The sequence below is a fragment of the Cuculus canorus genome, chromosome 1 (genome assembly GCF_017976375.1).
Source record: "Cuculus canorus isolate bCucCan1 chromosome 1, bCucCan1.pri, whole genome shotgun sequence".
Taxonomy (NCBI): Eukaryota; Metazoa; Chordata; class Aves; order Cuculiformes; family Cuculidae; genus Cuculus; species Cuculus canorus.
The window spans coordinates 85,821,400-85,847,607 of NC_071401.1; the positions used below are offsets into that span (position 1 = coordinate 85,821,400).

The 26,208-nt window shown below is 39.9% G+C and overlaps 1 protein-coding gene across 1 annotated transcript; it reads right to left on the reverse strand.

The window, feature by feature from the left end:
• Positions 1-15,050: 15,050 nt before the first annotated feature.
• TASL (TLR adaptor interacting with endolysosomal SLC15A4) lies at positions 15,051-24,149 on the reverse strand. The gene is made up of 2 exons (XM_009561098.2): positions 23,915-24,149; positions 15,051-17,071 (listed from the first exon to the last, which is right to left on the reverse strand). The coding sequence occupies exon 2, from the start codon at positions 17,068-17,070 to the stop codon at positions 16,201-16,203; it is 870 nt and encodes a 289-aa protein (XP_009559393.2). The 5' UTR covers position 17,071; positions 23,915-24,149; the 3' UTR covers positions 15,051-16,200.
• Positions 24,150-26,208: the final 2,059 nt, after the last annotated feature.

Consider the following 26,208-nt stretch of genomic DNA (forward strand, 5'->3'; position numbering starts at 1 on the left):
TTTACAATTCATTTGCTACAGCGCCTGCCAAATCTGAAATCCTAAAGAAAAATAATGAGATTTTTCCTCTCTATGGGCTGCCTGGCACCAATATTTGAACTAGAATTAAGAGCTCCTAGAGCTCAGAAAACTGCACATCAAAATACAGCCACAGGAAAAGCTCCAGAAAATTATCCTGGGTGAAATTAGAATCTGGCAGGCAATCAGATGGCACCGGCTCAGTTTTCCCATCTTCAAGTGGGACAGCAAAACTGTTTAAAATGTAATGAGCACTTTTATTTCATCTTCTATTTCCATAGTCTTACATTCAACCTGTCATCCCATTTTATGCATTCACCTTGCCTGCTGCCCGAAGATGACCACAGAGCACGTGCCACCAAAGGGTGAACACCCTTTTGCTGGTGGTGAAACAAATAACATTGTGAGTCACTCTGCCTTTGTCAAAGTAAAACCAGTAAAAAATTAAGGTTGGTAACACTGCTGAAGAGATTGGAAATGTGGACTGTAGCATCTGGTGGTGGTACTGCCAGCATCTGCAGCACTGAAGCTGGGCTGGCTTCTCCAGGTTTGATACAGCAACAGAGGAGATTCTGTTTTGCTGGCCTCTCTTCCTCTCTTTTTCTGTTCTACACATCAAAAATGAGTTTTGAAAATGGCTTACATTTGGCAAGTATAATGCTGGCTTCTTTGCTTGGAGCCATTGTTTCAGACTCTGCGGACTCAGAGAGATAAGAAAATACTGGTTATGATCACATCCAGTTTAAAACATTCCTTCACAACCATTTAGTACAAAAATTACTTTTTCAATTAGCTAGCTGTAATTCTTTCATGACCACATCAGAGGCTAAGACATATTCCTTTGTCTGTAACTCTGTGTTCACTTCAACTGTTTGTTGCTCATTTTCAAACATTTTTTTTTTTTGCCTCAGTCAGAACTTGCACATTAATCAATAAATAAATCATAGCAGCAAGTCCATTCCTGTACTTTAGGAACTTGTGCATAATGAAAACATATGTCAAATTCATGCAGCTCTTTGACAGGACAAGAGATTTGGTTTAAAACTGTAATACACCTGAGAATAAAGTTCCTGAAGGAAATTGCTTTAATCAAATCTTACAATCAGGACACATTTAAGCCAAGAAACTGTCCATCTTTAAAACCATGTTATGCAATGTGTTTCAATTACAGGGGCTGTGGACTAACATTAACACTGCACAGGTCAATTTAACTAACATGTTCCTAAATGCATCACGGATTAAACCTCATAAAAAGAATTTAAAACCAAATTTCTCGAACCATGAAAACTAATACATTTTTAGATGTGCATTGACATATATTTTCACTACCCCAAATACAACCATAATATGAAATCAGGCTGTTAAGATGAGAAATACTATTTACATGTGTCCTCAGAATTAGTCATTTGGCTCTCAAATTCACTTGTGGCTGTTGTATATATTAGTGCTAAAATCCCATTCTATTTCTGAGCAATACACAAATACCTCTGTTTATTATTAATATTGGTGCCCTTTGTTCAACATGTTCATCAGGAACAGAAGAAAGATCAAATATAGAATCCCCCAGACCTCAACAAAGACAAACCATTTTGATTATCCTGATAAAATGCCTTCAGACTCTCACAGACAGCTCATGAGCTCTCCAGTTGCTATTGATTCCTACAAGAAGGCAACTTTCATAAAATTGAAAAGAGAAATAACTTTGCTTTGCATTTCTTTTAAAGGTGGTTGTCTAGATTTTTACACAGAACTCAGTCACTTAATGTCTTGTGTGCAATGATACCTCTACCATTGCAAAGTTGTGTATAGTGATTTAAAACTTGATCCAAAACTAGCTTTTTTGAGGCAAATTTGGGCTTTTTTTACTTGCAGGTGATGCAGCTGTAAAGCAAGTGAAAACTTGTTATATAGCTTATAGACACCAGATTCAATGAAAAGGAATCAGAAGGGGCTGAACAAATGAGTCGTCTCCATTGGACCTACCGGTCTTTCACAGATCATTCACACTGTTTAGCTTCTATGCCGTGACTTCATATTTAACGTCATATTTCCCATTCATAGATTTCTTAGCATATAGTTGTTCACTAGTAATGAAAATCTTGCTTTCATTTGGATGGAAGGGGCATGGGAAAATTAAACCTACACTCTTCATCCAGCCTATAAATCTTGACTCTATTTTTTTTTTCTTTCTAGGAAAGCTGCTTCACACAAGGCTTGTGCAGCTAGAAGAGTTTTAAATTTTCTAAACTTGCCTAATCCAATCTAGCTTCTACCACTTTCTGAGTGATTTGATGTCCTGGTAGCTTATGGAAAGCCTCTAATCAGGGCAAGAAATCAATGCTATCTGACTCCATTTATGTGACCAGTCAACATGCACAGCATGAATTTCAGCTGAATACTCACAGGTAGCTGTTCAAAGTCAGTTCCCAAGGAATAAAAGGTCAATGGGTATTCATTAAGCTATATTTTCAAATGAACAAATGCAATAAAATAACCTTATCCTCCCTAGATTTTCTGCAAGCATAAGCAGAAATGGGAATTGTCAAGTCAATTATTTATAGTGATTATGGGATACATTTTTATTAGTTCATCTACTGAATACTGCAAAAAAAAGTGTCGGTACTTCTCTAAAAATTCTTTACTCAAATAACAACAACTTAAAATCTAACAATTTCTAATCTTCATTGGCAGGTTATTTTACTCCTTGCTCATACACTTGTAGTAGATTTAAAATTCTGTTTCTCTGCCTCTCATTTAATTGGCAACATTTGTTTCAAACTTCACCTGGATCTGAATCAAAAGCTATATGAGTTGCACACAGTGTATTGTGCAGACTCATCCATTAATAAGTAATCATCAATAAATAAAATATTTATCATGCTTACAAGTATCCTTTGCCTATAAGCTTAACAAATAGTCCAGCTGTTTGAAAATAACTGTAGAATCCATATTTTCCCTACTAAGAATGAGAGATAAAATTCTTGCTTAACCTGGATATGGAAGGGACCTGATGGCAAATTGACAGGTTTTTTTTCCAGCTGTTTCCTTTGCTTTACTCAAATATTTCAAACTTTTAGTTTCGTTTGAGGATTTTTTGTTTTCATTCCTGTGATTACGTACAAAAAAATGCTTAGTGGTTATTCCTCACCCTCAGTCTTCACCTTGTAGCAATTTTTCAGGTTATCGTCCCTCATTATTTCTTGTAAAACCAAATTGCACTCACAATTTCATTTAATGAAATGCAGAAAAAACATGTGGAGTTGGTCAATTTAAATGATCTGCTTTTATATATTGCAGTATACTTTTGAAGAAATGCTTAACAGAATGGAAGACTGTCAAAGCACTCTTCCATTCTCATACCATCTTGTATTTCACTTGTATGAAGGAATCAATTGATGCCTCTAAAATAATCAATTTTTAATGACGAGTTATCTTTTTTATCATAGGGAGATCAGGAACAGGAATTTACAGTTAAGAGATGACAGTTCACTAATCTAAAGTCTTTTTATTCCCAAAGATGCTATGGATCAGTTTGAGTTCCCACACTTCTATAGACACTCTAATAGATCTTTTATTTCTAGAGAATATTTTCGAACAGTTCACTCCTCTTTGAAGAAATGACAAACTTTCCAGCTGACATTTTAGATTCATCAAAATATGTCATGCTAGATGTAGTAGGCTTTTCTTCTGCTGATTTACAGACAAACTGAACGAGGAGATTAAAAGTGTATTTGGTTGAATATCTGTTCCCCTTTGACAGCTCGCCATACAAGGAACACCAAAATTATGACCTTTCTTTCTGTCAAAGGTACTGCTCTTTATTTATCAAATGCTCAGTAATTACAAAATTAGGATAACTCATCACTCAGTCTAAACAATCAAAGGATATACTGTCAAGCAGTCTTCAGTCATCTCTACAAGCAAATTACATTCTTCCTTTTGTACATGGATGTGGACACAGTGCTTTTAATTTTGTTGCCTTCAGACTGCATTGCTACAGCTGAATGAAGAAAAATGCAAAATACATACTTGAGATAAATCTTTTCCTTTAAAGGCTGCAAAACAGCAGGCAGTTGCAGTAGGCTGTAGGGCCATGTGTTTGCTGGACTAGGTTCCATAAAACTGGGTATCAATGCCTCTGTGGTAGTATGCCTTTAATCAGGACAAGCTGCTCTCAAGATTTTTTTTGTTCATTTGTTTGGTTTTCTTAGTCTGTGTCCCACGCCCACAGCCAGCTGAAATCTAGAGGCCTAATTTCCAAAACCATTCATATTTCTGGCTCCCGCTACAGCAGATACAAGCAACGCTGCAGCTGTGCTCATATGGGGCAAGTTACGTCACCCAGGCCAGGGTCAGATAATCAAGAAGCAAAGAAGTCAGGCACGATGCATAGAATACCTAAGAGAAATTTAACTAATTCCAAGTTGTTAAAAATAGTCTCCAGGGCATTCTGCCAGAGAAAAGCTTTCCCATCAGCATGATCACTCTCTTTTAGAGTGAGTGAGGAATGAGAAATTATTAGCTATCTCTGTTATCATCTCCATCTTCATTTTTGATAGTAAGGGGGGGGAGAGGCAAAGGAAAAGGAGGATTTTAGGAAAGTCGCCAGCTCTCTCTGTCCACCCAGTAGCAGAGAGGAGAGCCAGATATGACACTTCCATTGTCAAACCATTGTGCAGTTCCAAAACTGAATTTAAAATTTGCAGAAAATCCCCATCCCAGAATATTATTTTTTTCCCACATAATATTAGTATACTTACTAAATACTTTCTATTCTCTTTACTATTGTTTTTGTAACACAAAATTTCAATATGAATATAAAATCAAAAGCATGACTTCACGTCATAAATACCTCAGGAAAATCTTGGCACAATATCTTGACCTCTTTAGCAGGTGCTGATCTTTTCTCTCTGGCCACCAATGATAGGACCTGAGGTAATGGCAGGAAGATGGTGCAGGGAAGATTTAGGTTGGATATTAGGAAAACGTTCTTCACTCAGAGGATGGTGGGGCACCGGAGCAGGATCCGCAGGGAAGCAGTCATGGAGTCAAGCTCTAGCAATATTCAGCAAGCACATGGACAATGCCCTCAGACATATGGTGTGGATTTGGGGGTTGTCCTGTGTAGGGACAGAGGTTGGACTCGATGGTCCTTGTGGGTGCCTTCCAGATCGGGACATTCTATGATTCTATGATTTGGACTCCTCAGTAGGAAAATCTCCAGAGAAATCTCTAGAGGAAATATTAAAATGTAGTAATCTGCATCTTAGCCAAAAAGTGGAAGTTCTATGTGAGGAATGACAAGTTACATCAAAACCATTACATCTCTTCACTTCCATTTCCTCCTGTTCTCTTACTATCCATGGAAGGACCATTTATAAAAGTTAGTATACATCTGGAGCCTCTAGATATTTCCTTCAGCTCCAAGCAGCTTGAAGGAATTATGTCTTTAGATTTGGTACTACTCATGCAGCTGCCTTTCCTTGCAGATTTACTTTGTGCATTCTGGATCAAAGATTTTCTTGAGCTTCTCTTTTATTCAACACTTTCAGCCTCTCTTTTTACACTCTTTCTCCTCATCTGAATGCAAATTTCTAAGCTCTTTTCTCTCCATACCTCCAGATTCTTGTGATCTGAACTCCTCAGTCTTTTTTTCTCATTTCATCCTAGTTTCACTTTTTTCTCTCCACAGTCTCATCGTTGCCTACCGCTCACATGGTAATTATTCATGCAACCTCTTTGCTGCATGTTTCACCATGTTGTTTGGCAGCTCTGGTCAGCTATCCAGGGCTGTTTTCAACAAACACTGGTCCTCCTCTGATCTCTCGCTATTGATGTTTTCAACGACTCAGTATTGACTGGGTTTCTTTTCCACTTGTCCTTAGCCAATGCTACCATGACCTTTTCTATGGCCACCGAGTTATTGCAGTTCAAATATATTTTTTCATCGTAAGATACGTCCTTCCAACCTTCTTTAATTTCTCCTATGAGCATAATTGCTGATTTTCCCTGTGCTTCAGTCATAACTCCTCAGTCTTCTGAGATAAATGACTCTCATTATGCAACTCAGTTGACCACAGCTCCAGACCCTCTCACATCTTTTACCTGCCATCACACTTTTTCCTATTTATCCCTCCATTTTTTCCCTCAGAAAAGAACTGTTGAGTACCCCAAATTAAAATCATGCTTCAACCTGTTCATTCCAGGACACTATACATTTTCTTGCTCTCATTGTTCTCCTATGGTTTTACCTCCATTTTTAACTTGATCTTCTCTGTTAGTCTCTATGGTTTCATATTCCCAGTATCATTTATTTTGCATTTCTCCTGAACTCCTTTGAATCTTTACCTTCACAGTAATGGTGTTTTATTCTCTTCTGTCTAAACAACAGTTCTAAAAAACCTTCAATTATATTTGTTTTTCCGACAACTGCATCTTTTGTTTCTCTTTTTATGTTAAGTTTATTCTGTATTCCATTTAGCCTAGCTGTCCATCAATAGATACAGATGGTTCTTGTCCAGGTTCTCAGCTTCTGCATTCTCAAGCACCACAACATCTTTGACAAATTTACTCCTGCCTTCCCCACCCTTCCACAATGATTGTTTTACTAATCCCTTCTTTTGACTACATTATTCCCTCTTTATTCTTCCATTGCTATTTCATTTCCAAGTCATCAAACACGAATAAAAATAAATAGGCTTATATTTACTCAGAGACAAACCTATACGATCTATCCAAAGATTAAATAAATTAATAATAACAAGAAAATTAAATTAATAATAATAATAACAACAACAACAATAATAATAATAACAACAATGCATGGAAACATGATACTTCCAAAACTATCGGATTTGGATGTCTCACGCTGGGAACTTCAATCCAAATGGACTACCTGAACACATAGCTTCTCCCCAAGTCACCATCACATCACTGAAGTTGCTGTTCACATACTCTGGAGATAGTTTCTTTCTCTGTTTATTAAAGGCTTACATCTGATGCCCTTTCTTAAGCTGAATAATACTTTGTTTCATGACTCAGCCCATTGAGCTACTGACTTGCAAAGACAAGTGCTATTTAATTGAAGTAAAGATGATAGAGCTTGTCTATAACAAACTTGTCTTTTAAACATTCACTTTATTTTGAGTTTGAAAGACTGCATCCAATAGACAAAGATCAGAGGTTGTGTGACTTCATTAAACGAAAGAATATATGTAATGAATTTTTCTAATATGCTGCTGATCATGTCACAGAATGAAGAAACAGGTCATTAATGAACTTCATTAGACAGTATCTGACAATTGACATTCAAACTGGACATAATCTCAAATTGGTTTATCTTCTTACAACTGCTTTTTATCTTCAAATGCAATAGAGTACTTTGTATGCATAAATGGTTCAATAACCCTTACAGTGTATGTGATGCCAACTGACATCAGATTAATTGACTTTTACACAGGTACCTAAGATATATGGTGAAATCATTAGGAAATAATCATGTTCCTGCCTGAAAGGTAATGCACTATTTTACAAAAGGCTGAATCCATTATTTTAATCATTTCAAGTTGATTTAATGAATACGATTCTCACAGGTACCATTCTCCTTTGTTCCAGTCTTCAGAAGTATATTTATTACCAGAACTTCTCTTTGCCATAGGCATCTGGACGTCATGGTGAGACTAACAGAAATCAAGAAACTTTACTTTACCACGTGTATTCTAAGAACTGTATATTGTTCTGATTGATCCATTTTAATTGGTTTTTCAATGACTTAGTCTCTAGCTTCTTTTCTAAGTTTACCTGATCAAGGCCTGAATTAAAAGAAGGAAGAAGAAAAGAAAAACTACCTTAGGGATGATCAGTATATAATCATTTATTCAATAGTCTAACATACTCATGATATCCTTATTTCAAAGAAGAGCACATTAAAAGTTGCCAAGGCCAAAGAGATATATCCAAAGGGCAATGTAAAAGAAGAAGAAAATGGTCTGACGAGAGGAAATAAAATTAAACTAAATAAGTGCTCACAGATCAAGACTGCTAAGAGAAGCTGATAAAGCAGATGTTTACTAAGCGCTGGTAGCCTCATTAGATTAAAAACTATAAACCTGTCACTATGGATTTTAAGATGTAATTTGAAGCAAAATAAAAGTAGTTGCGTGAATTAAAAATAACCTCCACTACTTCTTTTTCCTACTAATAAATAGCTTTCTATCATTCCGCCTAATTATACTTTCACAGCTGTCTGTTATGAACTATGCAGCTTCATATGAAATTGAATGTATTAACAGCAAATTGAGTTGCATACTTCCAAATAATTTGCATATGGCCTTGAATGTACAATTTTGTGATGTGGGCTGGATAAAATTTGTCTACTGTGAGACTGAATTTGGGGAACTCCAAATTCTCTGCAGAAGGAAGGTGAAGCATTTCTGATGCATGCATGGAGTAGCAAGGATGAGGACATGTAGCAGTAATATGTGCAGTGTCTGGTAAATGTGAGTGGTGAATATTAGAGAGAAGTTGTCCTGAGACATTGTTATGTGAAATATGGAAATTTCTTTTGAATTCAGAAGATGCTAAGATGTCTAGAAGACAGACAACTGTCGCCTGGGAAGAGGCTCTGGAAGCAGGAACCTGGAGTTTAACTGACATCATGAACCTGGTTGTAGAGAAGATTTGGAGGCACTGGGTATCTATTCAAAATGCAGGATAAGAGAATCAGAATATGCTGGAGACAATGAACAAGTAATACTGATTAGGTCTCGTGAATTTTTGTCTTCCGGACTTTTGTGTCTGCCAGTTCATCCTGCCTCTTGGCTGCTGCTGCCTTTTCCCTCCCTATTTATCATTAAACCCATCTCTTAGTTTGTGAGTGTGCTGCTTCTTCTCAGGAATACACCATGAATCTGGTGGTGGTTGATTGTTTTAAAAAAAAAAAGTTCGAGATTACTGGGACTAAGAATTGCAGCCAGCAGTACTTCCCAACAACTGGGACTGCTAAAACAGCAAATCACTTTAAGGGAAAGGGGCTGTGAAAATGGGGCAGGGCAGCCAGGATGAAGGACAGTGCATGAGGGGAGCATGCAAGGAGCAGGGTCGTCTCCACAAGGGCTTCCTGTGATGCACACAGACGAGGGAGGACATAGCATCTGTCTGATGCTCAATCCCTATTTAATATTGGTTTGTGATTGCTGAGATCCTCTCAGGATCAGTTGTTGGTCCTTTCTGGGGTGATTTTATGAAAATATCTTTTGATAGATTAACCTTCCCCTACCTGTTAGATTATACTTTTTTTTAAATAATAAATTCTAGGTGCATATAAAAAAATAAGCAAATTTCTGCTTGATTTCTGCAGACATTCAAAATCATCGCTGTGCATTTTTAAAATGACCTTCATAATGGAAGAAATAACTGCTCAGTAGATTTTTTTATTAACTTCTCAGCAGTACATCTTTAGTCAAGCACTGGGCTTCTGAGGTGACACTTCAGCCAGCTTTTGCTAAATAGGTCAAGAACACCTTGAGATGAACTGTTTTAAAGTGCTGGAACTGACAACAACCTCTAACCTCTCTTTCTTAACAGTAGTGATCCTGCTGTTGATTAGCCTGTCTCTAACATGGTTAATATCTTTCTTTTATTTGATAAATAGTTTTCATGTAGAAATGCATTGGAATTTGTCACCTGTGTTAGAATGGTGCTGTTAAAGTAATTACTTTTTTTTCTGTTCTGACCAGCAGGTCCAGGGAGGTTATCCTCCCTCTGTACTTGGCACTGGTGAGACCACACCCTGAGTACTGTGTTCACTCCTCACCACAAGAAGGATGTTGAGGCTCTGGAGCGTGTCCAGAGAAGAGCAACAAAGCTGGTGAGGGGGCTGGAGAACAAGTCTTACGAGGAGTCACTGGGAGAGCTGGGGTTGTTTAGCCTGGAGAAGAGGAGGCTGAGGGGAGACCTTATTGCTCTCCACAACTACCTGAAAGGAGGTTGTGGAGAGGAGGGAGCTGGCCTCTTCTCCCAAGTGACAGTGAACAGGACAAGGGGGAATGGCCCCAAGCTCTGCCAGGGGAGGTTCAGGCTGGACATCAGAAAAAAATTCTTCACAAAAAGAGTCATTGGGCACTGGAACAGGCTGCCCAGGGAGGTGGTTGAGTCACCTTCCCTGGAGGTGTTTAAGGAACGGGTTGATAACGGGTTGATGAAGTGCTTAGGGACATGGATTAAGGGAGTGTTAGGAATGGTTGGACTCGATGATCCAATGGGTCCTTTCCAACCTGGTGATTCTATGATTCTATGATTCTACTTCTACCCTTCAAGTGTGATCCACTTTTAGGCAGGAGAACTGCATCAAAGAAAATACCTAAGTCACCTCTGCCTTCTATGATTTTACTCTCACAGTTCTATCTCTAGTTGCTCAAAACTTAATCCAGCAAAAAGCCACTGTAGAGCCTCGCTCTGTGCCTTATGCCTTTTCCATTCCAATTGTTCATTCTCCTATTCCTCTTAGTGCTTAGTGAGCAAATTTCAGTAAGGAAGTGAAATATTTGGTAGTCAGAAGCGAGCCAGACAGCATGCTGGTCTGGAGGAGGGCTGTGGAGCCCTGCTGTCACCCTGGGGAGCGAGGGCCTGTGCTGGCACACAGCTGTAGGACACCAGTCCAGCCACAGGTTCCTCATCTCTCCTGCTCAGCTGTGTTTGCAAAGGGAGCGAGTGGAACCTCATGTTTAATACTACAAGTCTTTAAGGTCAAAAAATGCCACAGGTGGAGCAGGCAAATGGTGCTGTCTTGCAAATACAGAAGCATTCCTTCCAGCCAGGGAGTAGCTGGAAATGTTGACACCCCCTCAGACTTGTCTTCACACAGTAAATTGTGAAACCTCTTTCCTCAGCTCCCTGCTGTCTCCATGCTCATTTCACAAACACTGTGTGGCGGAGACTTCCTTGGCCTCCAGATGCTCCCTCACCTCTGCCACTGGGAATTTGCTGCCACCACCCACGGTCCTGAATTCTCCCCATCATCCTTGTCTTTCACCAGCGCTTCCCTCCAGACACTCCATATCCCTCCAGACACTCAGTAGAGTCATACTATCAGTCCTTTTATTGGTTGTCAGGGAAGCCAGGATCTTCTGTGAGGGAGCTTATAGGGGTAAGGGGAGGTTGAAGAGCAAACGAGCAGACCAAGCATGGTGTGTATAAACCACCAAAAAGAGGGTAGCGTGGCAAGAGGGGGAAGCGAAACCTTGGGGGAAACCTGGAGGTTTTGGCATGGCAGAAGTGCAGGAGCCCGCAGACTTGTGGAAAGACAAAGCAGGAGGGTACTGCTGGGGGAACAGCAGCACAGAGTTCAGTAATAATCAGCTGTTAACTCCAAATGAGGTACTGCTAACATTCCTTGAGGAGATTTTCACTTTAGGCAAGGTAGTTCATCCAACATTTGCCTTGGCAGAGATGTAAGAAGGTCTGAGACTGAGCCTCAGGAACAATGTTCCCGTCAGCCCCTTAGAAAGCCTGCTTAATATTCCAAAAAGTCACCTTAATCCTGTCAGCATTAATGCTGGGGAAATGGCAAGCCAGCTTTTCACAGTACAGCAGAAGCAGAAGTAACGCTGCAATGCACAGAATAATTCTGGTTTGACCTACAATTATGTTAATTCATGTGTTAGTGTCTTTTTTTTTTTTTTGCTATACATTTCTAAACTGTAAATGGTCTTCTAAGACCAGATGGTTTTACCCAGCACAACATATCTCTGGAGTCAGGTCTCAGTCCATGTTAGCTGCCGTGGCACCGCTGACTAGAGGCCAGCCCTGCCAATATGCACTGGCAGATGTCAATACACAGTTTTAAGCTGTCTGTTGTGCCCATGCTGTGTGTAATTATGGAGGCTGTAGAAATTCCTGCCCTTTCTGAGCACCATCCGTATCCATGGTATCAGCCTGTCAGAGACAGGTTGCATCTGTGAACACAGAGATGCCAAGTGGGCACGATCCAGATGTTGTAAGCATACAGGCTGCATTTAACTAGATGTGTGGTGAGTTACTAACTTCACCAATTAGCAAAAGTGCAGCAGGCCTTTCATATTTGTGGATATTGGTTTAAAATCTGTACAAAGTCACCACCGTAAAGTAGTGATCTCTGTAAATCCGTAATCGTCCCCCCAAAACTCGGGAGAACAAGGGAGGACTTCCCTGTCCGCACCAGTCACAAAGGTATTTTATAGCAATTCTGATAGACATGGTAACAAAACCTGCAGTCCCTCTACCCCTGCTCCTGCCCAAGCCACTTATACTTGCAGCTCCTTACACCCTCAATAAGTCCCATCTACAGAAAGTCATAGTACACAGAAGCTCAGAGAAGGAACAATTCTAAGTAACTCCTCATTGCTTCAGCTGTTTAAAGGACAGTAGAAGGGGAACAACCTGAACCTCAGGGCACTCAATCAAACCCACCGGGGCCAGAAGGTCCCACCCTGCCCCTGCCCCGAGGTGAAGCCCCAGCAATAGGTCTGGCTGGAGTGAGTGCTGCAGAGCTTCATTTATTTCAGTTTTAACAGTTAGTTTTTTCCTTCATCTGAACACAGCAATCGAAGAATGAAATGCTTACTTTCATGTTCAGCCTGCACTTCACATCCCTTTTTCTTCCCCTCCATTGCTTCTTGGTATGGACAAGAAATTAGAGCCAGCAAAGGGGTTAAATTCAAATGCAGAAACTGCAGGTTGCAACAAATCCAACAACCTCCTTTTGCCTCTCTTTTTCCCCTCCACCCCACCAAGAAGTGTTTCTCGTCACACCGCATACCCATCCTTCCTGGAAACACACAGGTAGTGTTCGTCTGCCATGGCCCTGGACTAGGACTCTTGGGGGCACAGTCACACTGCATATAAACAACAAAGCTCCTAGCTGCTATAATCCTGTTATCAGCAATGCATAATATGTTCAGTAAAAAACGCCTAAGGAAGCTGCCGGAGTATGCTGAAGGTGGTTATAAACTACCCTTCCAAGCTCAGGTTCTTGACAGTTGGCCAAAATATAAACCAAACAGTTACTGAAATATTCATTACAATTTTCCTTGCCTTCTTAAGTGATCTTAGTTATATTAAAATAGCCATATTATTAGGAAGTATTGTGAGGGCAGAATTCAAACTCCCTCCAACACACGTTCCCCAGCCGCCACACTCCATCAGCATTTTGATAAGCTCACGTCAATGAATGATGCGTTCCTGGCTAAAAATCAGTTATTTAACAGAGCTACTAAAAATTGGGATTGCTCTCTTTAAACATTTGAGGCAGAAGAGGAAGGGAAGGGGGGAGAAGTAGAGAGAAGATGATAATCGCTTTAGGTAAGAACCTGACTCATGCTAATAGCAGCCTAATTGCTATCAAAGTGCTTTTAGCAGGAAACAGCCACACCTAGAGAGGCATCTGTGTAGAAGAAGATGAGTTTTAAATGGACGGAGGACAGAGATATAACTGAACTTTCAGCTAAGCACAGCGTAAAACAATAAATATTTGTTTGTTTATGTAGAAACTGCCTTAAATTCAAGACCTGCTTGCTATTGAGTCAGAAAATGGGATATGGCTGGTTAGTAATTCTTGTGAGAAACTGGTACTCTACAGGGCTCAAAATGAAATGGAGATTTATATTTAGGCAGGGGAAAGCAGTGTTGTAGGGAAGCAGTGGTTGATGCAGTCTTTCCAGAACAAATCAGCTTTTGCAATGATTATGACCTTTCCCTAAATAAAATTCATAAATGTCAGTCTGACAGTACAAAATGAGACCTTTACTTGAAGGCAGGAATGATTATATTAAGTGATTTGTTTCAAAGAAAGCTGCTTGACTATGAAATGATTTGTAGTTGATTGATTAGTCAAATGTAAGTATCAAATACGCCTCCTATGCACCAGCTATGCTTTTCTACAATTGAGATCTGTGTTTCTTCTCCACTGCTCTGTAGAGCATTGCTTTGCTCTAACACTGTCCTCCACGCGCTGAGCCCCCTGTTCTCACTGCAGCTCTCTGACACAGCAGGGATGGAGTGAGCCCAGCAAAGGAGAGGACCTTCCACGTGGGTCTGGGCAGACCCCTCAGCCCCTGTTCTCCAGCCGCCCTTGCTGTATCCCTTTCTCTGCTGGCAAGCGGGTGCTCCCTGTGGGTCTCAGTCAGGGCCATACTGGCTTTCTGAATAACAAACAATAAAATGCTGGTTTGTTTGTGCAAGATGCGGTCTGTGGAGCAGGTAGAAATGAGTGGAAGAACCGATTACGTTCTCTGATGGAGGTGCCAGATCTTTCAGCAAGGGTATTGATTTATTCATTCAACTCTGCAAGTTGCTTTCTGATACATCTTTTACTACTAAAATTCAGTGACATGAATGTCAATAGGCATGGACCAAAGCCCCGTGTTTTGAAAAGCCTGATCTGTATTTTTAGGACATAAAGCTTGCTATGTTTGCTTGATTTTGCTGTCTTCTGCAAGCCATTTTCATAGATTCTAGTGTATCCTTTTATCATGAGGGAGTTTAAAAAGGTGTGGGAGATCTGTTGGTAATGGATTTTGCATGGAAGACACACGTGTGCCTATGCACTACCATGAATGTTATTTTCTTGTAAAAATAGCTATTTTTTTTCTATTTGTAAATTGCATTTGATCACAGTCTAGAAATATTATATTCCAGAAACTGTCTATCTTAAATTGCTGAATAACAGCATTTGGGTAGGCTACTATGGCAACAGATATACAGTCTCTAGATTCGCACATCAGATGTTCTTATGGCAACTGTTTCTTTGGATACCCCATCATTGCATAAGCAGGAAAATATACTAAGCTGTCCCAGTAATATCTGGAAAGACAGCAGCAATAGAATAAACTGACATGTTTACTATTTTAAGCTTGATTTTGAAACATACATAAAGGCATGACTTACTAAAAACAAAAAAAAATAACACAAAGGACAGGAGTGCAATCAATAATGCAAAAAAATATTTATTATAAATTAGTATTTATATTACACTAATACTTAGAAAGTCAGCCAATGATGGATTGGCATTAACAATATGTTAAACTCTATACAGACTCAAAGTAGATAACATCATTGCCTCAATGCCACTCCGTTGTTTTTTTTCTTTCCTTATTTTTTAACACTTAGTGAAATTTTGCAAAACAGGACCTTCCCATTAGAAACACATCACTTTCAAAAGACCTTGACCTATTTTACACAGCAATGATCCTAACAAAAGAAAGGTTAGCCATGCTGCCCAGCAGTCTGTTTCAGCTTTCCTTAGGCATTCAAAGGAACTTTTTTCATTAATCAAAAGTGCTTCGGACTAACCCCTGTTTTGCAGTATACAGTTCTCTTAACAAAAGTGAATTCTTCTTCCTCTTTCATATTTTTATAATCGCTATCTCTATACGACCACTTCACAGCCGCAGGTCTGCACAGTAGCTGGCAAGAGTGGTGTCTGTCTGTGATCATGGGTCACCATCATCCATTGCAAAACTTCACCTCGGTGCAAAACACACAGTTATACTCTGACATTCCTACTGATGAAGTCTGTTTGTAAGCAGTTTTTGCTTCAGAAAAAAAGGATGGTAACTTTTGAACAGGAAGACACCAGTGAAATAATTCGGGTTAATACAGAAGAAACCATAAAGCTTATCAGTCGATATCTTTAAGAACAAATTATGAAAAATTCTGTGAGGGATGTCATAAGTAAAGCCATTTGGGGCAGGGAGATGGACAACATGAAATCCTAAATTCTGTATTCCTGTGCCTCTGTGATTGTGCTTGTGCAGGCATAAGCCTTCACTTCACACAGTCCTAGGGGTAAGATGGCAGACTCCAGACAGAGGAAAGTTGAGATCAAATGTCAAGCACATGAGGGGAAAAGCACTAGAAGAATGTCATACGCTCTTAGTCATTTCTCTACAAAACTTTTTTTAATGTCTGAGACTCACTGAAATAAGCCCTTGCAGAAAAACTTTCATTTATTTCTTTTTTAAAAAATGGCATCTGGCCCATGATGGGGGCTGCACATTACAAATATTTTCACTTATTTAATATGTATTGGAAGGTTTAATTAATTGGTAGGTGGTAAATGCATTTTTATGGAACAGAAAAATGTCTTAAGAAACTAGAAGCTGACTTTGCAAAACATAAAAGCTTTTAATGGCAAGTATTCAAATATTATGTATTAGTGTGGCTATATGGGGAAATATGCAAACTAGGTGTGCTAATTTCTGAGGATATTTTTTCACTGTATATTTGTAAGAAGCGGCTAATAACAATGTCTTTGGCCTTGGTGGTCTCCATATTCCTCTCCCGTGATATCTGCATGGTGATTTGATCTACGTTAGTCATTATAAGCTCTGAGGCCAGGATCTGAGTAGGGGATGCTCTGTTTGCTGTGCTATCCATGATGTACTGCTTATACAGTTCCATCAGTTTCTGTTCAAGGTAGTCATTCAGGGCTGAGTCTGAGAGGGGCTGCTGATGGGGCATTAAGCTTGCCAGCCGCCAGCACGAGGAATAGCCTTGGACCGGTTTGCGGTTGGTGTCACTGGGGGGGATCCTCACAGAGTCCATGGGGGGAGGAATCTCTGAGGACTCCAAGAAGGGGCCTATGCCACTGTCACAGGTAAAATCTGTTGTGACTGAGCTGATCGGCACCACATAGTCCCCAGCTATATGCAAATCATTGTAGTTCTTGCAAATGCTTTTGCAGGAAGGTGGAACCAGGTAGGTGTCTTTTTTTGTCAGCCCCTCACAGACATGCAGAGCTGGGGATGACTGCCCTTCAGATGCAGGGTGCTGTGTAGGCTGTAGGAGATTATCCTTCTGCCTTCTGCTGTGCTTGCTAGAGCAGACTGAGGAAATGCACCTGCCAGCAGATCTGCATCTCTGAAGAAGGCTTTTTCCTTGTGCTTCATCCGTGGAAGAAAAATTAATGGACCTCATTTCATACACAACTTCCTCAGCTGAACTCTTGCTGTAGAGTTCAGAGTTCAGGTCTTCACAGAGGTAGGCGATTCCATAAAGGTAACCTTCCGACAGCATCCTTCAACAAAGGAAAGGAACCACCAGTAGTCAGAAAAATGACAAGGAAAAAACATCAGTTCATTACAAAATCATTGAGTGGTGATTACACTCACAAGTCTCTTACTAGCTGCAGACAGGGATTTCCAAATTGGATATGAACAACATTGTCTCCGTCTTTCTACAGGACTTGAGTGAAGCGATCAGCTAGTCTCCCTGTTGTGCTGCTAACTCAATCACATCAAAGCACATTCTGTATAATATAATGTATGGCTTGCCCAATACATCCAATGACAAGTGAGTTGGGAAAAGAGGAACGAAATAGTTTGTTGTGGTAATAGTTGCTGTAATAGCTTACACTTATTTATACTTTTGCTGTTGACTTCAGAAAGAAGCCAAAGGGTTTCCCCCTTTTTCTCAAATGCTTTGAAGTAAGTTTTGGTGTGTATGGTCTGTCAGCTGCCCCTGAACTATGTTGATTTGACATTCATATTGAGAGTACCACCCGCTCTGTTCCAGACTAATTGACTGTATATGTGGTTCCTTTTTCATTAAAAAAAATCCCAATTCATTAAATTAGCATTTTTCACTTCTGCATATCAAGCAGGATGGAATTAATTGTCTCTAACTTTTAAACATGAAAATGTAAATGGCTAAAGCACAGCTTTTTGGAGGCATGACTCATCTGGCCTGTTTTAAGACACCTAAATTGAAATGAGATTAATTGTGTCTTAGATTTCCTTATCACTCTCCAGTTACCATAAAAGATCTTAACCTGACTAACCTAGCTGTAGAAATCTGCGCTGTACTTTTGAAGATACACATTTCAGTGCAATACACAGGAAAGTGCATATTTCAGAAGTACTCCAGCTCCTGCACTGTTGGATTAATCATGAGTATCACCAGCTCTGAAATCAGTTTCCATTGCATTTCTGCAAAGCCGTGATGAGGTTACAGCACTGACTAACTCTCTCCACTCCAAGCAGGCAGCTCAGTCTCAAAAGCTGCAAAGACATGTTAGCATAGAAATACAGGACTCTCTAGCAAGGACATCCATCTGCACATCAGCAAATGTTCTGTTCAGCCTTTAGCAGTTCCATACCCCAATAATAGTTCTTATTTCTCCTTTTTTTCTCTTTCTCCTTTTTTTCAAACAGATGTCAGGACGACTATCTATGAGAAAGAAGTTCTAAATAAATTTTGTGGTTCAGTAAAGAGAAGGTAAATATTAAATAAAAACTAAATTAATAAAAGAAAAATGGGATTTTTCTTTCTATAGTACAAAATATTTTGTGAGCTAGAGGATCAAATAACTTGTCTTTGTTTTAATAGCAGGTGCTTTTCTTCATTTACTATTTAATCCAATTATATAATTTTAATCCTTACGGATACTGTCCGTGCAGATATGAGCATATGTCCCAGTTATTTGACGGTTTGCTTGTCTATTTCAAAACACCTACCGTGATGGAGCATCAGAATGAGAATAACTTTCCACAAACTATAAACGGGGAGGTGGCATTTCTCTGGAACACAGTGTACTATCCCATGCTGCTGCTGACTGCTCAACTTACCTTTCCGAGAGTGAAAGGACTCTTTATTTCTTAGTAAAGTATTTCATGTGTCACAGCTGCTAGTGCAAAATACTACACTAATGATAAATGTTGGCTAAATCCTTTCTAAATAGGGATATAGGCATTAGGCAGATGTTGGGAAGAAGACAAAGTGAGAAAATGCTTTCTTTGGGGTGCGAGAGGCGGGGGGGGAACACTTCTAAACTATGAAGGAGGCTGGACGGAAAATAAACATCCTTCAGAAGGAAATATTAACAGAAATTAAGCATGTCCAAACACTTGCTTTGGTGACTCTGGGTCCTCTCTGCTGCTGCCGGTTGTGTGAGATTTCCCACAGGCAGGTAACAATTAATAAAAAGCAATCTATTTACATAAGAAAGGGGAAAAAAACATGTTTGGGGCTTGGAATTCCATACAGTATGCTGCTGTTGCCTTGCTTTGGGGTTTTAGCTGCAATTAAGGTGACACCACAGAAATCTTATCCAAATGCTAGAGCTACTCATGCTATAGACTTACTCCCCCTCCCCTCTCTCTTTTTTCTTGTTTCCTGGTTTTGCAGTGCAAAGGCTGTTCCCTTCCCCTACTCATACACGGCACAGATGGCTTTGTTATGAAGATGCCACTAACCAGTTCTCTAGAACTGGTATGTACTTATTCCTATACTTACTTTTAATGTGGATTCTGAGAAATGAGTGGAAATACAACATATGGCCTGTTCACTGCTCAACCAATATACGAAAAGCCAGTTGTGTTCAGGTAGCATGTGACACTTCTGCCCCTCCTACTACCCAGATGTATGTTGTTTCTGTCATAAGGTGATACACTGGGGAAATGAAACCCGTCGGTTTCATTTCTTGGCACTGCATTCTGCAATACATATTTTAAGAGATTTAGAGCACACTGGCTGAGCCAGGAGTAGAAACAAAAGAACTGGTGAATTCAAAAACATTAGGCGTTTGGGAGTTGTGTGTTTTTCTGAACGAGTTACAAGTTTACCCTCCAATGTTGGCAATGTTTCCCAGCTCTGCAAGAGAATCTGATTGAAGTTTTGATAGGTAGCGTTGAGAGCCTGAATGCAAAAGAGAGATGCATCTGTCTCTAGTCCTTGTACTTAATATAATATATAAACCTGTCAAGTTGTTATTTCATCACTATCAATGGCTGGTCATGCAATTGAGGCAACTAAAATTGTTGCATTTTACACCTGATAAGGATGACAGTTTTCAGTAATTCTGCTTTCTTGTGACCCTTTTCTCAATCCTCCTTCCATGCCACAGACACTTATAAACCAGGATCCCAACTACATAGGGGTTATATTTAATGTCTTTCAATATTTTTGGGTTCACGCTCCTTAAACTCAGATTTCATTTCCGTCTTCCTGAAAATAACTGCATGACTTTCCTTGCACAAGGACAAAAAAACTGGTATCTTTTACAATTCTAATCTGATGCATTTTGCATGTGATGTGAACAAAGAGATTTTTTCTTGTGTGGCTACTGTCCTGGCAATGGGAGCTGACTACATTCTATCAAAGCCTAGTGGAGATAGAGAAGATTGTCTGAATTTACCTGGCATATTCCTTATTATTGCCAGATGATCTTAAAAACTCCTGTGTCTTGTCTGGGTTTTTTGTTCAGTTCTTCAGCAGAAAAAAAGCCCAAAGGCAGGATGAATTTTTAAAGCCATGTGGAGAATTCAGTGGTATTGCCAGTATTTTCCAAGTGGCAGCAAATTTGCTGGGTTATAGTGCTTGAAGATGGTGCCAATATTTGGATAAAGATCTCAGATTAGAGTCTGGGAGCAGGCAAACAGGGAGTTCTTGGCTCAGGACAAACCAAACACTTAAGGAGAGTCTGAGAAGGGTACACAAAGAAATATGACAAATTGTGTCCTATATAAAAACCTGAGCAAGATGAAAAGTTGCTAGGGAGAACGGGAAGAACACTGGGATCACATATCTTTGGAGAAAGGGACATTCTTTTGCATTACAAAAGGAGGAGATGAAGAAGGGACAAGCTTGTTTTGAATGTGTTTGGCTTTTAAATCCCTGAGCAAGGCTCTGAATGGCACTAAAGTTGTGCTGCTGGTAGCTGCAGTTAAAGTTTTATTACACATTACACCTTACGTTCTAGCTGACTTACTAGATAGGACCCTAGATGACAAAGTATCCCTGTCTTCAGGGAACTCGAATAGCATGGGTCCATCTGTAGCACTTTTTTTCCCTATTTTAAGAGACACTTTTCCAGGTTGTGGAGACACATATTTCTTCAGTGAGGTTTGGGATGTACCTCAAACCGCAGGACATGCATGCAAGATTTCACCAGGCAAGCAGGATAGGCTGGAGAGCAAGCCTGCACGCATTGCAGGACCCATATCTCACCTTCTGTGAAACAGCTCCCGGGAAGCTTCACTGCATGCAGTGTAGGGAAATCAGGAGAGCAAAGAAGTAGTATGAGTTGTGCATATGGATTAGTATAGCCTTTCCTTAACATCTGAAACCCACAGATCTTTAGTACCTGAACCCCTCTTGATAAGTGCTATCTCCAGGGCCCAGGGCTGGCTAGGGTAAAGGTAATGCTGATAACACTAAACCGGGTGGTGAGGTGGATGTGTCAGAGAGACCTGGACAGGCTGGAAGAGCGGGCTAACAATAACAGTACAATGTTTAACAAAGACAAGTGCAAGGCCCTGCACTTGGGATGACATAATGAAAAAGCCCAGTACAAGCTAGGACATGGCTGGGAAGCAGCCTTGCTGAGAAAGACCTGGACATCTTGGTGGACAACAAGCTGAACAGTGGTCAGCAGTGTGCTGCTGCACCAGTGAAGGCAAAATGGGCCCTGGGCTGCATTTGCAGGGACACAAGAAGAGACAGAGATGTGATCGTCCCACTCTATTCAGTGTTTGTCAGGCTATACCTAGAGTGTCTAATTTTGGTCCTCGCAATTCAAGAAAGACAGGGACAGACTGGAGGGGTCCAGTTGAGCGCCATGAAGTTGATCAAAGAGCTGGAGAACCTGTCCTGTGAGGAAAGGTTGAAGGAGTTAGGACACTTTTCCCTGGAGAAAAGAAGGGTGGGAACCTCATCGTTGTATTCCAGTACTTAAAGTGCACCTAGAAAGAGGACAGAAGCTCTCTGTTCACAAGCGGCCACATGGAGAAGACAAGGGGCAATTGGGACAAGTTGCATTGGCAGAGGTTTTACCTCAATATATGAAAGCAATTTTTTACCGTGAGAATAATCAATGACTGGAACAATCTCCCCAGGGATGTGGTAGGTAGATCACTGAAGGTTTTCAAGACACTTGGAAGGGGTGCCAGATAATCTCATGTAGGCTCCTCTTCCCATGAAATATTGGACCAGAAGATCTTTTGAGGTGCCTTCCAGCCTGGGCTGTTCAATGACCCTATGATTCTATGATAACAGTGACTGCTATTTAAAGTAGGAATTGGCCCACTTTGTCCACAGCAGAAGACAAGAGGAATAGCTAAGGGCTGCTTTTGCAGAAGCATCCGAATGCTGCTGCTGCTCCGGAAGATCTGGAACCAGTAGGACTGCGCCATGAGGCTCCTTCAGCAGTGGTCATGAGCCAAATCCCTATTGTCCGCTCCCTACCATCTTTTCATTTTCCCACAGAAGAAAGCATAGGCCCTGCTCAATTTTATTCACGTCAACAGTTCAAGAGATGCAGGAAAGCTAGGAGTGCTTCTCCTAGGGGGGAATATAGGCTGTCTTGGAGGGGAACGAATAGAGTAGGTTTGAGAGGATACAAAGTCTGTATTTCAGGAGCATGAGGGAATCTCTTTGAAGTAGAGGCTGAAGGAAGCAAGTGAGGGCAGATATCCCCCCCGAGAACACATTACACCTTAGATGTCTATTGTACTGTTGAATGTTCCTGTTATACAAGAATGTCTATTAATTTTTAATCATGTTAACCGGATGGCAGTGAGCTTCAGGAGCACCTGCTTTCTTTCATTCAGAAAAAAAAATACATTCTTATTGTTTGTTCGAGTGATGTTGTATATCTTTAATGGAATTCTGGGGGACAGGCTTCCATAAAAATGCAATGAAAACTCTACGTGGGCAAACACAGCTTCTTGAGCTCTCAATTTCCCATCCAAGTCTGGTTTAGCAGTTCCTTGAAACTTCACACAGAGCAAGCCTGGTTTATAATATTCCACACTTTTCTTGGTCCTCTATATCCATACAAAGCTGTTTTCGGACATGATCAATCTGTTCTGATAGCATTTTACATCTCATCTCCACAGTCATAAGCAACAACATAAAGTACGAGGCAGGATAGGATTAAGCTCCATACTCATAAGGATGATTGCACAATATTTCTACGCTTGGCTTTCATGTCTTTCTAGGGTGGAACACATTTCATGTTTCTGGATTTCTGTTTATTTCAGTGAGTTGTTAGTTTTTGTGGATTGCAGTATTTTGTATCTAATCAGTTGAGGTAAAGGATAAATAAATTCATGTGCATTCTTATCGAAGAAAATACAATTTCTAGAAGTGAAAAGAATAAATGGTAAAGTAAGACAGAGAAGGCAGAAGGGGTTTCCCAGGAGAAGTGAGGGAAATGGTGCGCTAACAAGCATTGAAACGTTAGTCACATCCGCTGTAGAGTATAAAAAGGAGGGGGGAGAGTGCATTTTGTGTGTGTACACCAATGACAAGCTGTGAATCTGCAGTGAACCAAGAAAATGCAATGATAAAGCTTCTTTGTTTATATTTTTTAAAACATCATCCTGTTTTCAGAGCTATCTCAGCTTTTTTTCTATTATTTAAATATAATGCCCATGTTTATTTATTATGGTAGCTGGTTTTATTTCTGCTGTACAAAGTACTCCACTTTGAAGACATTATTTAGACACTAACATGCACAGAAAGATCAATACAAATACCATAATTATGATAAATGCAACACACCTGCTAAGACTCCCATAAAAGTATTCCGGAAAACATTTTTATATGATTTTATTAAAGACTAGAAATATCGAAGGTACAATTTTTTTTGCATTGCAAAGTTGCATTGCAACCACAGTAAGTTATGGTTATGAAGATGGCACTTTTGAAATGTTCTCTTCACATCTTAAGGCAGCAGAATCTGCTTGTGGATACAGGCTGAGACTCTGAAAACTTGTACATGCATTCGAAACAGAATAAGTACATTTTCATTTTACCAGCTACCAGCTCTGATCCCGCACAAACAGAACCAAACCACTTTGATAAGCAAGAGAAACATTTTCCCACATTTAATTAGCGCACAATATATTTCAATTCTTACCTCTAAAGATACAGCAGCTGATCAGGTACAGAAAATTAGTTGTCTTCTAACCAGTTTAAAGGTTCCTGTGAGTCTCTCCCACCACAAATGCAATTTTCTGGTTTTATTTCCTTTTTAAACGCACTTCTAAGATGACCTGCGTTTTATTTCTAATCCTCTATAGCACAGGAGCATAGAAAGAAAGTCCCTTAGGAGATGAGGGGGTTTTATAACTGACTGAACTGCAACATGATGAGCTTGCTTCCTCTTTTATGTCTAAATGAAACTTTGTTGTGAAACTGTATACTGTTAAAATAGCTGATTGCAACACACTCAGTCCAGGCAGATGGACTTCTCTTTATTAACTATTACACAAAAAAAAATCCCTAGTGAATTGAACACCTAGAAAAATCTTAGAGAAACAGGTCGTTTCTTGGCAACTTACAGTGTAGTCCATTTCAATCACTACCTATCATTCTCCTTTTAACTGACACATCAAGACATCTAGACATGTCATGATTGTCATGCCAAACAGGTAGGAAGGGTGAGATGCCAAAGCAGACACGTGTTTTACAGCAGGCCTGTTTTGCTCTCTGCGGACCCTTGTACATCTCAGCTTTCACCAAACAGCACAGCTCAGCTGGTTTATCAGGTTTTGCCAGGTATCTACAAAACCTGTCAGGTTGAAAGTTAGCCTTGAGGTGTGTTCAGTCCCTCAGTGCCTGATATACCTGTGCAGGCAGCTTGTGCTCACGGGGGCAGTATATGAAAACAATTTGGGAAACTGGGAGTTCACCTTTCAAGTTTGAGGTGAACGGACAATTGATATGGCTCTGAGATTGGTGTTAGAGTATTCCTAAAAGGACAGAGGACATTTCTTGTTTGAAGGACGTAGCTGGACTGTTTTTTTCATTCTCAGTGTATTTTAACACCTTTATTGAGGACTTTGTAGGGTTTTTTTTTTTCTCAGAAGCCTCCAAATTTGCCAGCCATAAAACACATTGTACTACAAAGCCTCTATTAACATAACTTTGCTAGATATTTGTTGTAATATGATACATGATCGGGACTAGTATCCAAAGTCTTTTTAGCCACAGGCATGGAAGAGGCATATGCGTCAGTCTAGCCCTACCTACACATCTCTAGCTAACTCACACAACAGTTTAACCAAATAATGTTATGCGTAATCATATGCTATTCTAGGATCAACAGCATCTAAAAAGCACAAAAACTGAACCAAATTTGCAGTCTAATGCAAATGTGTATCTTCGCTGCAAAAAGTGCTCCCTGTAGAAGCAAAGCTACAGTAGTAACAAACAATGCTTTCATGCTTAACACTGACATTAATATTAACATTCTTGGGGGTTTTATTCTGATCTTTCACCAGTACTATGGTCCAATCTCAGGCCTTGTCAAATTTATACTGGTCCAACACTGTTTTCAGCATTTCCATTATGTACTGGGGGGAGCAAGAAATAAATCTCTGGTAAAGTTTTACCTTTTCTGTAGATCCGTAGAGCTCTGTATACACAGGAGCTCAATATTTCTAGTTACACTGTCAGGAAACAACTTTGGTAGTATAAAAAGTCATTTCTGTGAAGATCCTCAGAGAGTTTTTGAAATATTTTTTAAATCATCTAAATCCATGTAAAAGCAGCAAGATACAAATGGACAGGGTTTTGAAAGTAAAAAGTGCTTCCAGAGCAAGAAAAGCACAGCTATACAGAACCACTGTATATGTACCTATTTTCATATAGATACCTAAATATAGATTTAAGGCTTACCTTCCAGGACACAGATTTGGAAAAAAAAATGGCTTTTTTCCTCAGCTATATATATATAATGTTTTTAGCACTCTAGAGGAAGTAAAACACTATTTCTGCACGATGACTGGATGTGCCTATGGAAGGGAGATGTAGAATTATTGTTTCTTCTCATACAAACTGCACTTTAGTATCCTGACACTCTAGTCTTTGGGACACTCATTTATTCTAGTGACTTTTGCCACATTAATTCATGACCTTGGAAGGGTTATCCACAGCTAAGAAGCATTGTCCTATATGAATTCTCACATTCCAGCTTATCGACCTCTCTGAGCATAGTGCTCTGAGGGCCAGGTTCAGAGCTGAATAAGTTGAGAGACTATACTAGTGGCACCTGACCCTTTTCACAAAGACATCCACATGTGCTGTGCCTCCTTCACCCAGTGGAACAGACGTGAGAGAAGAGGGAAAGCCTCAGCACCTTAGGGAGTCATTCTGTCAGTCCCTTCATCTGTAAATGTAGCTCAGACTACCTGAGGCCACACCAACTTA